Here is a 12,770-nt window from a genome sequence, read left to right as displayed (position 1 = left end):
TTTCAAACAAGTGTAGTAAAATGCCATGTCTGATTTATATCTGTATGTATAAACCGTTTCGATTCATAAAACATATTTGCTTTTTTACAAATCAACCAATTCAGCAATGTTAAATTTAAAGCAAAAATCATTTACAATCGGATTTATGGAGGTATTTTTGTTTTAAAATTTTTAATTTTATTTAATCAAACATATTTAGGATCAACCATTTATAGCAACAAATGATCGAAACGAACGAAAAGGTATCGAAGTAGAAATGATGGAAACATTTGCAAAAAAATTTAATTTTACCATCAATTATCAAAATTTTCGACAATCATCATGGTCAAATCTATATGATAATCTAACTAATGGAGATATTGATTTTGGTATGGGTGGTACAGTGATAACTGCAGAACGTTTTGAAAAAGTCAGCTATCTTTATCCACATATATTTGATAAATTTACATTTGCAACATCACCATCGATTGCAAATTTAAATCATTTTGATCTGAATATTCTCATTCGACCGATGGATAGTTCTGTTTGGTTGTTATTAGCCTTAACATTAATAATAATATTATTTGTTGGTCGACTATTTCAATACATTCAACCATCAATTCAATTTAATAATCATCATAAAAATATTCGTCATGATTTATTCGATATTTGTATACATCATCTATTTCGACAATCAGTACCATTATTACGGCTGACAAATCGACCAACAAAAATTTGTTCAATGTTTTGGACATTTACAGCCGTTATAGTATTGGCTAATAATTACACCGGATCATTATCTTCGATGTTAGCATTACCATCACATTATTCAATGGATTCGGTCAAAGAATTGGCTAAACAACTTTATAATAATCCTAATTTACGTACTATAGGTATAGCCAATAGTACACCATTTCAATCAATGAAATTATCGACAATCGAAGAAATTCAATTAATCGGTCAACGAATGGATTATATTAAAGATGATGATTTAGCCATAAATGTTATAATTGATCAAAGTAAACAAAGAAGATCATTATCATCGAATGGTCCATCATATGTATTTATGGCATCACGATTGCGTTTAATATTCGAAATGATTTCTTTCGGGAAAAATCTTGTCTATGTTCCACTGCATTCGGAAGCTGCCAATCTTTATCCATTATACGTTGCTATAGCTGTAACAAAATCATTTGCCCATCGAAGACAATTCGATCAAATGTCAGTATTACATAAATGTTTTTCTTTCTTTTTTTCCAAAATTATTTGAATAAATAATCATTATTAATTAATTATCTAGCATTTTCTATTTACACTCATCCGGAATATTAAATCATTGGATAAGAATGGAAGCTTTTCGTACAATTGCATCTAGAAATTCAACAATTAATCATCAACGTGATAATAATGATATTGATCAACAACAACAACAAGAGGATAAATCGAAAACGAGCATCTTCAATTCCTATGTTGCAATGAATAATCTGGAATTTGATGATTTAAAATCGATATTTATTCTATATATCATATCTATTTCAATTACTTTGGTTACTTTTCTATTCGAATTCATCTCATTATTATCATTTTGCCATTGTAAACAAATGATTAACAAATTGAAAAATTATTATTTTCGAATTTCAAAGAAATTTAAATGAAGAAAAACGAGAATTGTGTTTACCCAGTTGATATCGTCTAATCTTACGTAATTGTGATTCATTATCTATTGAAAAATAATATTGTTGTTGAAAGATTTTGGAATAATCGAAACAAATGTTCGAAAAAAGTTGTAATCAACTTAATTATGCATTCTTATTTTTCATCGAAATATTTAGTTCAATAATTTTAACATTACATTGAAAAAAATTGCGTAAAAAATGGATGATGAACCTGGAAAAATTCTATTCGATTTATTATGAAAAGTGTGATTTTTTCGATATGATTATTGGTAGACCTATGGAAACATTTCCAATTTCCAAATGAACATTCAATCTTGATGATGAACAATTGTATTTCAATGTTAATACTTTTTATATTTATATATCGTATATTAGTTTGAATTGTATTTTATCGGAAAAAGTTTGATATTGGAAAAAAATCGATCATTTTTTTGAAAATGAAAAGAGAAAATAATAATTGTTATTTGTAACAAAACAAAATAAAATTCATAATAACCGCCCTCCTCATAATAGTTTTAGAATCAATTTTATTGATTATAACCCTATGGTATAACGCCGGATCTGATTTATATTTCTGTGAGTGTTTTTATTTATGAAATTTATTTGCTTTCTATCAATCAATCATGTCATCAATGGTGCTGAATTTTAAGCAAAAATCATTCACAATTGGATTTATGGAGGTTTTCATTTTGAAATTTTCAATTATTTGAAATTTTAATTTCATTTCATCAAACACCACATTTAGGATCAACCATTTATATCAACAAATGGTCGTCATGATCGAAGAGGTATCGAAGTAGAAATGATGGAAACATTGGCAAAAAAATTTAATTTTACAATCAATTATCAAAGTTTTCGACAATCAACATGGTCATATCTATATGATAATCTAACCAACGAAGAGATTGATTTTGTAATAGGTGGTACAGTAATGACAACCGAACGTCTGGAAAAAGTTCACTATCTTTATCCACATATATTTGATAAATTTACATTTGCAACATCACCATCGATTGCAAATTTAAATCATTTTGATTTAAATATTCTCATTCGACCGATGGATAGTTCCGTTTGGTTGTTAGTAGCCATAACATTAATAATAATATTATTTGTTGGTCGACTATTTCAATCCGTTCAACCATCAATTCAATTGAATAATCATCATCCAAATATTCGTCATGATTTATTCGATATTTGTATTCATCATCTATTCCGACAATCAGTACCATTATTACGGCTGGCGAATCGACCAACAAAAATTTGTTCAATGTTTTGGACATTTACAGCCGTTATAGTATTGGCTAATAATTACACCGGATCATTATGTTCGATGTTAGCATTACCATCACAATATACAATGGATACGGTCAAAGAATTGGCAAAACAATTTTATAATAATCCTAATTTACGTACTATAGGTATAGCCAATAGTACACCATATCAATCAATGAAATTATCGACAATTGAAGAAATCCAATTAATCGGTCAACGAATGGATTATATTAACGATAATGATTTAGCCATAAATGTTATAATTGATCAAAGTAAACAAAGAAGATCATTATCATCGAATGGTCTATCATATGTATTTATTTCATCACGATTACGTTTAATATTCGAAATGTTTTATGCCGGTAAGGAAGTTATCTTTGTTCCACCGCATACGGAAGCGGCCAGACTTTATTCATTATGCGTTGCTATAGCCGTAACAAAACCATTCGCATATCGAAAACAATTTGATCGAATGTTAGTGTTTTTTTTGTTGAAAAATTAATTTGAATCTAAATTCATTATTTTTATTATTCAGGATTTTCTATTTCCATTCATATGGAATGTTTAGGCATTGGCTAAAAAAGGAATCTATTCGAACAATTGCATCAAGAATTTTTCAAATGAATCATGATGATGAAACTAATAATAGTGATAATATTGATCAACATCAACATGAGAAACAATCGAAAACAAACATTTTCAATCCATATGTTTCAATGAATAATCTAAAATTTAATGATCTAAAATCAATATTTTTCCTATATATCATATCTATTTCAATTACATTGATCAGTTTTCTAATGGAATTTATCTCATCATTATCATCTTGTAAAAGAATGATTGTCACATTGAATAATTATTATTCACGAATTTTAATGAAATGTAAATGAAGAAAAACAACAATTGTGTCTATCTAAATGTAAGAAAATTAATAATAATAATAAGAATTTTCGTTGTCAAAACTCTATTTTTTCATTTATAGTGAATACTGAATTCATCAAGATCATTCAAGTTTTTCCAAAAGAAAACAATGAAGCTTGATTTTCGACAAAAACCTTTTGCGGTTGGATATAAAAATGTAAATTGATGAGAAAATTTTTTTAAAAATAATAATTTTTAATGAATAAGCATTTTCTATTATAGAGTCTTCCGTTTGTCAATATAATTGATCATACAAAACAATCAGCACATGGTATTGAACCACGATTATTATTTACATTGGCATCATATTTTAATTTTACAATTGAATATAATCATTATGGTAATAAAACATGGATTGATCTTTATACTGGCATAGAACAAGGAGAAATAGATTTTGGGATAGGTGGTACGATGATGACAAGTGAACGTAACGAAAAGTTTCATTTTTTGTATCCACATTTTTTGGAACGAGTTACATTTGCAATACTACGACCACATTCACATGTGAATAGATCATTACGTGATATGATTGCTCCATTCGATAATATTGTTTGGATCTGTTTGATTTTACTATTTGTTTCAATATTTTTACTCAATCATCTGTTTCGTTATGATTATCGTAAACAACAAACGAATCATCATCATAATCTTGTTTGGATATTTGTACAACAACTTCTACGACAACCCAATCATCATTTTCGTTCATTAAATTTATCGATGAAAATTACAACAATTGTTTGCATTTTTATGATAGGTATTGTATTTACAAATGTTTATATTGGTAATCTTTGTTCACGATTAACATTACCACCGAATATTGATTTGGATACAATTGAAAAATTTGCAGAAGAATGTCGTACAAATGATAAGATTATAACAATGGGTATTGCTCATACTCATATAAATGAAATTATACAAACATCCGAAATTGCAACATTTCATGCCGCATCCAAACGAATGATCTATGTCAATAGTGTAATGGATGGATATGAAAAAATTCTCAATATTAATGATAACGAAAAACAATATGCAATGATTGGACCACGTGAACGTCTTCATTATCGACAATTACAAATTAATAATGGAAAATCTATCTATGTACCACCAAATAATGGTGATTCACATTTTTTTACCATGTATATTGCTATTCCAGTTCATCGAACATTTGTTGATCGCCATACATTTGATACTTTGTATGTATTTTCTGATTGTTTTTTTACTCAAATTACTCAACATTATTTTTTCTTCTTTTGATTAGTATATTAGGTTTATCATCATATGGAATGTTTGAACATTGGAAAAATCAAGAATATTTTTCCTTACGATATCATCATAGTTATACTGAGGGATTATTGAAAAATTCCAATGTTGAAAATCAATCGAATGATGATGATGATGTTTATATTGAAGAAATTCGTCTTGTACATCCACTTTCAATGAATAATCTATACAGTATATTCAAATTATATGCAATATTAATGTTAATGGCATTCATTAAATTGATTGTAGAAATATGTTCAATATTAATCCAACGACGCCATCATTATTGGCATTAATTGTGTAACAATATTTTTCAATCATCAAGAATTCTTATGTATCCAAATATCATAAAAGTGCAAAATAGGATCAAAAACAATAAATTTTTATGATGGCCAAAAGAAAAAAATTATCGATTGGATTAACGTATTTATTATCATAAATTTTTGTTTTCTGGTGTTCATCGGGTGATTTAATATTGAATGAATGCGAAAACATTTGATAATGATAATCACTGTAAAGAGATCAAAGATTATCATCTTACTGTTTGTATGATAATCATGCATTCTTTTGGGATAGCTTTTCTCTCTCTCTCTATCTCTCTGCACAGGATTTTTTTCCAAATCTCATTGTGATGTGATTCATTTTTTCAAAGGAAAAAAGGATTATTTCACGTGGTTATAATTTGCGATTAGTAGGTTATTATTTTTTTTAATTGTTTCGATAGCAACATTGGAATATTGATTTTAATTATTTTCAGGTATAAATATGGACCAATCAATCGATGTTTGTCATCAGTCATCCACCATCGACAAACAATTAAATATATTACCAATTTAAATCTGCTAAATCTAAAAAGTCATCAATCATGAAATTATTCTTCATTTTGGCATTTTTGCCAGTCCTGATGGTGGCCGCAATCGATTCCGCTGAACAACAATCAGAAGAAGAATTGACCAATGTATTTGATCAATTAATCGATAGCTTACAACAACAAGATGAACAAATCGAAAACAACGAAATCGATGCCGATCGTCGTCCTCCAATGTCCCGTTGTCCAAGACGATTCGGTTATTATCCGGCAAGAAAATGTTACCAATTTATTCAATGTTCAAATTATCGTCCATATACAATGACTTGTGCACGCGGTACACAATGGAATCAACGATTATTAACTTGCGTTCATCAAACCAATTGTCGTCGACCACGAGAATTGGAGGTATTGGAAGCAGATGAGGAAATCGTTGTTGAAAAGCGTCCATCCAAACCATTCCGTTGTCCACGACGATCTGGTTATTATCGTGCACGTAATTGTTATCAATTTATTCAATGTTCAAATTATGTGCCATACGTAATGGATTGCGCTGTCGGCACTCAATGGGATCAACGTAAAAAGACCTGTGTACATCAAACCAATTGTCAACGACCACAAAAATTGACAGCAGCTGATGATGAAGAAGATTATGAAGCAGAACGTCGACCAGCTAAAAAATTCCGTTGTCCACGATCATCCGGTTATTATCGTCATCGTGATTGTAATCGTTTTATTCAATGTTCAAATGGTCGTCCATATGTAATGACTTGTGCACCAGGTACACAATGGAGTCAACGAATGCAAACATGTGTTATGCTTCGTAATTGTCGTCCACGAATGGCCGATGAATCAGATGTATTATCTGATGAAGAATAATTTAACACATTTCATTATCCATTCAATATATAATTGACAAAATTCAAACATTTTCCAAATCTATTTTTTTTTAAATGAAAAAAAAATGATAATTTTATTTCCGAAAATAAATTGAATAAATAAAAATTTGAAATTTCAAAATTAAAAACTTTGTTTGCATCATTGAAAGATGGCACCACTAGATTCGTATCAATTTTTTTTCAAATGAAAAAAATCATTTTGTTTTACTTCACAATTCCAATTGTATCATTATGCAATTATACAATTTTAATGATTTTTTTGTCAATAAAAATGCTAATTTTTCAATGCATTTATTTAAACATCTGTCAGTGCTGAATGTTTCGCAATAATGTTTTTGTGTGTGATGTTCATTCAAAATAATTCTGGAATGAATTATTCTTTCTTGTTCCCTTCACTCACCAACCAACCAAAAAAAAAGAAAGATAATGAAACAATTGATATAATTCTGAAATTCTTTACTTACAAAATCAGTTCAATGATTTCTGAAAAGTTTTTTTTTTGATTTTCAATTATCAATTTATTTGAATGAAAATCATTTATGATAATTGGAATTGTTTCTGAACGGAATTTGTTTAATTATCATATGGAATAATCTGTACAAAAGATGTTTGTGTATGACGTCTATTTCTTGAAGATATTTTTACCCAAAAAAAAATTTCATTATTCCAAATAATTCACCAATAAACATAATTTCAACGACAAATTTTCAACATTATCAGTTTTTTTCGGGCTAAATAGTGAACAAAAATCTAATTGTATGAAAATAAGATTTATACTCACACCCACATACACACATATCGCAAAACGATTTAGACAAAATTTTCTCTTTTTTCTTTGCTAAAAATGTTGTTAAACAAGACATCAAAAACGATCTAAAATCACATCGATGATGAGATTTATCGTCATCAAATTGCTACCATTAACAACAAACATGATTCTCACTTTTTGTTCAAACTTTATTTTTATTTAAAAATAAAAGAAAAAAAATTTCCAATGATGTTGTTGATAATGTGATTTTGGGTAGAATTTTTTTCAAAGATATTCTTGGATTCTTGAAAAATTTATTATTATTATTATTGGCTTATATTTGAAACTTTGAATGTTTCCATTTACTGTCGTTGTCGTTGTCGTTATTGTTGTTGTTCACTTCATTCATTCATTCATTTAATTCATTTCCTATCTCGAATATTCTCTCTTTTATTCAGAAATTCTGTTTTGAATTTCAGTGAAAATTTTGTTGTTTTGAAAGTGATTAACCAAAAACAAAAAAAAACAGTTGCCAGTTTATTACTTTTACTTTTGTATGTCATAATTTTTAATTATCATCAATAAAATTAACATACACAATCATCAGCAACGATCGGTTATCAAATTCTCTTCACAAACATTACATAGATGTTATGCAGTTGTCAATGTTGTTTTTGGCAATCAAAATTTTTTTCTTCAGAAAACAAAAAGGATTTGATCGAAATTAAAGAGAGAGAGAGAAAAAAAGTTTCACGAATTTGATTAGATATTTTCACAGTTTATTTTCAAAAAAAATTTTCAAAGTTGATTAATGAATTTTGTTTTATTTTTCTTTTAAAAAACAAACTGTAAACTGTAAATTTTCAATTTTAAAATTACATTTCGTTGTTGTTTGCGTTAATCATTTTGTCCATTTTTTTGTGTGTTGATAATGATTAATGATTCTAGATTCTATGCTATGTTTGAATCATTGTTTTAGTTATTACGAATGAATCATATCATCATACAAATTCTATGCACATTTTTCTTTTCTATTTTTTTGAAACAATCTGTGCAATGGCCATTGACACCAAAAAAAAAAAAAATTTTAATTCAAATGTTTAGTATCGGATCAAATGAACGAAATGTTAATCATATTCAAATATTATGAATATTGAATGAATTTTTTTTCTGGTTCAGGTTTTTGCTATTTTAAACTGACATACACACACAGATTGAGAGAGAGGAAAAGAGAGAATATCTATGCTTTTGGGATCGCGACGATAATAATTTATTAATTAATGTAGTGAATTTTATTTTGTAAAACAAAATTTAATTACATTACATTACATTTCATTCATTCATTCATTTTTTTAATATATAGAAAATTTTGCTAGCAACGTGATTTTGTTTTTCAACCTATTCTGTTTTTGTTTCACTTCAACCACTAATAATGATAATAGGATTTTTATTTTTGATATTTTTTGAAACTTTTTTTTATCAAGAATTTTCTTCGAGAATTCTTTTCTTAAGACAAAATAGAAGACAATCTGATTATGTTACCTGTTTAATATTTGAAAAATTTGAATTTTTTTTTCTAAATTTTTGTTCGGCTGCTTATAAAATTTGACAAACACAGCAACAACAAAATTTGAAATGTAAATTTTCATGTTTCAGGAATTTTTTTTCCGTAAAAATCTTATCTTATCAGTTCTGTTTTGTTTTGTTTCCATCCATTATCCATTAAATAAATTATTCTGTCTGGATTTTTTTTTCTCGTTGTTGTATGTTGTTTTGATCATAGATTTTAATCATACACACAAACATTTATAAATTCAAAATGTTCATCATCGAAATGATAATTTCGTTTTCTGTTTGAAGATTTGGGCAGATTTGTTTGATTTTATCATTCAGTCATCAATGGTAAAAAAACACACACAGCAATTTTGCTAATTTGATTGTGTTTCTTTTTTGAAAATGATAAAATTTCTATTCTGTTTCAGTTTTGGTCTTGAATGTTTTGCTTTTTTTTTCGAAAACATAAATGCAAATATAATTCTTCAATTTTATTCGTGTTTGTTTTTTGGTCATACAAATGAAACAAGATTATCCATAATAAATCGAAAAAACAACATTTATCATTCTTTCCCGATGATTATTATTCGATATTCGCTCTGTATGCATCTGATCATTTTCAAAATCAAAACAACAATCATCATTTAGAGTGTTATTTAACAATAATTATCTCAAAGAAGATATAGTTAGCAAATGATTTTGATACAAATTTATAAATCTCTTGCTCTCTGTCTCATTTGACACGTTTATCGATAATGATGATGATGAGAAAAATTTGCATTTTATCTTGATTTGAAATTTCCCAATAAAAAAAATTTTTTCAAAATCCGTTTTTTATAAAAAAAACTGTTTTAAACACTTTGTGTGTGTGTGTGTGCTATCAATTTAAATGAACCACCGCATCATCAAATAACATTAACCAAGTGTATTTTGGTTGTTGTTGTTCATGACATACTGTATTCCATTATATAAAGGAAAGATGTGTTTCAATGTTCATCAATCTTATCAACATTGTATACGTGTGTCGATTTTTGTTGTTGTTGTTGAATAAATCTGTTTTGTTCTTTTTCGTTTGAAACCTGATAATCCCTGATATAAAATGAATATAAGAAGAAAGAAAATACTTTACTGTATTTAAAAAATTTTACTATTCTTCCGGTTACGAAGAAAAACGATTTGTTTGTTTGTTTCATTTGATTACTCTAATGAATCGATTTACATTGAAAAAATATCCATAGATTTTATTTTTGGTGTGAAAATCTAATGATGATAATTTCATCATCATCCTGATCAGATGATAATCGAAACAAGCACGAGGCTGTCATTATCATTGAGATTTGTTTGGTTATCCTCTTTCAGTTTGAATTTTCAGCCAACACATGTCACACACATACTCAATAATTGACGTGATCCGTGATTGAATATTTTATTTTTATCTCCGGTTATTATAATGAAGGTTGAATTTTTTGTTTTATTTTGGATACCAAATCATTGATTGTTGATTTTTTTTTAGATTTTGCAAATCTGAAAGAAAAATCCTTTTTTTCCCAAAACTTTTCATACGAAAATCAAATGAAATCATTTGGGATATTGATGAAATAATCATGTCCATTTTATTTGGATAGAGACATTTTTTGTTTTTTGAATCTTGAAAAATGCTTCGGGTTTTTTTTGATCCAGATAGCAAAAACATTATTGATCGAGAATGAAAAAAAAGAAAAAGTTTTTCGCTTGTTTTTTGACGAGAATAATTCGTGACAAGAATTTCGGAACCGAAAAAAAATAACCCATAAAATTCCTCAAGCTATTCAAATTTTTTTTTTTGTTGATCAAATTAACTTTAGCAAAAAGTTTTTTTTTCCAAAAACGATTCCATTCAATGATAATGATGATGACCTTATCATATTGTTATGTTTGCTAAGGTCATCATTAACACGTAAAAATGTTTTTATCATCCAAAAAAAAAGAAGAAGATAATTCGTGCGTATATTTTTGACTGAGCTTTTGTTGGGAAAATGTCATTGCTGTTAATGTAAATGATCATACAAATATTTTTTTGGACAACAGAATCATTTTAAGAATAACAAGATTTTTTTTTATTCATTAAATTCTCATGCTTAAAAAAATAGTTTGGATTTTTATTATGACTTTTTAATACCGGGGTTTTTTCATCTCTTGGTTGTTGTTCTTTTTTAAAAAGTTGTTGCACCAATTTTATCCTCACCACGTACTAATCGTGAATGATTACGCCATAAATCCTGTAATCAGTTAAAAATTTTAATTCAAGTTTTTCTGTAAACTTTTTCCTCTTTTTGAATACAATTTACTTACCTTATAAGTCATGTTATCAGCATCTTCTCCCATAAATGAACGTGTACGTCTATGATAAACATCGAGAATTTCTTGTGCCAATTTTTCTTGTATAGTACCTTTAATCTCAATATAATGACAATCGGTTGATGATGCAAAATGGCATGATATTGCTTTACGAAAACCTTTCGTACGATTCATACCCGAACCATGAATTAGTAATGGATGAAAGAATAGACAATCACCACGTTCCATTTCGATATGTATACGATCACCGACCACATTTTTCATATCTTTGATTCCATAATATAATTTATTAACACCTCCCTATTTAAATGTTTGCATATGAGTGTGCATGTTTCGAATTGAAATAAAATGAATTTCTTTCAAATATTTTCAATTAAATTATTTACCTCCCATTCGGGATAATCATGTTCAAGATGTTCACCTTTATGTGTTCCAGGTATTGCTGAAAGGCAACCATTTTCTTTGGTAATTTTTTCCATTGCTGTCCATGTACCAACAATACGATCAGCAGGTCGCATTGGAAAATAATGTAGATCTTGATGTAACGGATGACGAGATGATTTTGTTCCAGCATCCGGTGGTTTATTAATCAACATTGAATGAATGGCAAGAATATTTGGTCCACCAGTAAATGCTTCAACAATATCCAATACTAATGGATGACGACAATATTCGAATAAAACATCATCAGCATAAAGTTCTTGTACTTTATAAAGATTACGTTCATGTATAGCTTGTTTAGCTGTTGCTAATTCACGTTGAAGTAATAATAATGGATTTGGTTCGACTTTTCCAGTGGCCAGATCTTGAAATCTTTGCCTTTTCAATTACATTCAAATTAATCATCTATGCTTGGGTTTTTTTTGAATGTTGTATTTAGAAGAATTTTGAACTTACCAATAACGTTCAATATCATTATCGGGTAATAATTTTTTAATTAAAATATAACCATTTTCTTCATAAAAATCTCGTTGTTCATTGGATATTTTGTCATTTGCACCATTTGTAAATGAATAACGATATTTTGATTCTGTTGCTGTCGATAATGATTGTAATCGTTGATTCAATGATCCAATTGTCATTTTATTATTCAACAATTTCGGTTGAAATTGTTGTTGAATATGACCAAAAAACGAATATAAACGATTCGTAAACATTTTAATTATTATTCAGGATTTACTTTTTTTTAAAAAATTATTATTGTTTCATAAATATAAAGATTTGATTGATCAATGATGATCATTTCAAGAAATAAAATGAATGAATTTCTAATTGGATGTTTTATATTTATTTATTTATTTATTTGTCAAAAAACA

At 27.6% G+C, this 12,770-nt stretch overlaps 4 protein-coding genes across 5 annotated transcripts; 3 read left to right on the top strand and 1 right to left on the bottom strand.

The window, feature by feature from the left end:
• Positions 1–21: 21 nt before the first annotated feature.
• LOC113798633 (uncharacterized) lies at positions 22–3,817 on the top strand. Its single transcript, XM_075819484.1, has 5 exons — positions 22–151; positions 200–1,200; positions 1,280–1,589; positions 2,401–3,401; positions 3,463–3,817. Exons 1-5 carry the CDS (start codon positions 107–109, stop codon positions 3,815–3,817), a joined length of 2,712 nt encoding a protein of 903 aa, XP_075675599.1. The 5' UTR covers positions 22–106.
• An 87-nt stretch (positions 3,818–3,904) lies between these two features.
• LOC113798585 (uncharacterized) lies at positions 3,905–6,034 on the top strand. Of its 2 annotated transcripts, none has more exons than XM_075819502.1 (4): positions 3,905–4,005; positions 4,071–5,041; positions 5,107–5,799; positions 5,866–6,034. In XM_075819502.1, the coding sequence occupies exons 1-3, from the start codon at positions 3,958–3,960 to the stop codon at positions 5,402–5,404; spliced, it is 1,317 nt and encodes a 438-aa protein (XP_075675617.1). In that variant the 5' UTR covers positions 3,905–3,957; the 3' UTR covers positions 5,405–5,799; positions 5,866–6,034. The 2 variants fall into 2 exon arrangements, with proteins under 2 accessions (XP_075675617.1, XP_075675618.1); XM_075819503.1 differs by having other exon boundaries at positions 5,107–5,803.
• Positions 5,886–6,943, top strand: LOC113798620 (uncharacterized). Its single transcript, XM_027349184.2, has one exon. It carries the CDS (start codon positions 5,974–5,976, stop codon positions 6,793–6,795), a length of 822 nt encoding a protein of 273 aa, XP_027204985.2. The 5' UTR covers positions 5,886–5,973; the 3' UTR covers positions 6,796–6,943.
• A 4,246-nt stretch (positions 6,944–11,189) lies between these two features.
• On the bottom strand, positions 11,190–12,761 carry LOC113798508 (putative phytanoyl-CoA dioxygenase). Its single transcript, XM_027349062.2, has 4 exons — positions 12,352–12,761; positions 11,841–12,273; positions 11,449–11,754; positions 11,190–11,375 (listed from the first exon to the last, which is right to left on the bottom strand). Exons 1-4 carry the CDS (start codon positions 12,609–12,611, stop codon positions 11,310–11,312), a joined length of 1,065 nt encoding a protein of 354 aa, XP_027204863.2. The 5' UTR covers positions 12,612–12,761; the 3' UTR covers positions 11,190–11,309.
• Between the last annotated feature and the right edge of the window lie 9 nt (positions 12,762–12,770).

Source organism: Dermatophagoides pteronyssinus, unplaced genomic scaffold (assembly GCF_027571235.1).
Source record: "Dermatophagoides pteronyssinus isolate colony J.1.1.1.1 unplaced genomic scaffold, Derpt_VIB-CSIC_2022.12 sq0004, whole genome shotgun sequence".
Lineage (NCBI taxonomy): Eukaryota > Metazoa > Arthropoda > Arachnida > Sarcoptiformes > Pyroglyphidae > Dermatophagoides > Dermatophagoides pteronyssinus.
The sequence above is the reverse complement of the archived record's forward strand: the minus strand, read 5'-3'. Positions and strand labels throughout refer to the sequence as shown.

Coding starts and splice junctions, on each gene's coding strand:
- LOC113798633 (XM_075819484.1), top strand. CDS start 107: ATGTTAAATTTAAAGCAAAAATCATTTACAATCGGATTTATGGAG. Junction 1,590..2,400: donor ATTGTAAACAAATGATTAAC/AAATTGAAAAAT, acceptor CACCACATTTAG/GATCAACCATTTATATCAAC. Junction 3,402..3,462: donor CGAAAACAATTTGATCGAAT/GTTAGTGTTTTT, acceptor TTTATTATTCAG/GATTTTCTATTTCCATTCAT.
- LOC113798508 (XM_027349062.2), bottom strand. CDS start 12,611: ATGTTTACGAATCGTTTATATTCGTTTTTTGGTCATATTCAACAACAA. Junction 12,274..12,351: donor AATGATATTGAACGTTATTG/GTAAGTTCAAAA, acceptor GTAATTGAAAAG/GCAAAGATTTCAAGATCTGG. Junction 11,376..11,448: donor CTGATAACATGACTTATAAG/GTAAGTAAATTG, acceptor AACTGATTACAG/GATTTATGGCGTAATCATTC.
- LOC113798620 (XM_027349184.2), top strand. CDS start 5,974: ATGAAATTATTCTTCATTTTGGCATTTTTGCCAGTCCTGATGGTGGCC.
- LOC113798585 (XM_075819502.1), top strand. CDS start 3,958: ATGAAGCTTGATTTTCGACAAAAACCTTTTGCGGTTGGATATAAAAAT. Junction 4,006..4,070: donor TTGCGGTTGGATATAAAAAT/GTAAATTGATGA, acceptor TTTCTATTATAG/AGTCTTCCGTTTGTCAATAT. Junction 5,042..5,106: donor CGCCATACATTTGATACTTT/GTATGTATTTTC, acceptor TCTTTTGATTAG/TATATTAGGTTTATCATCAT.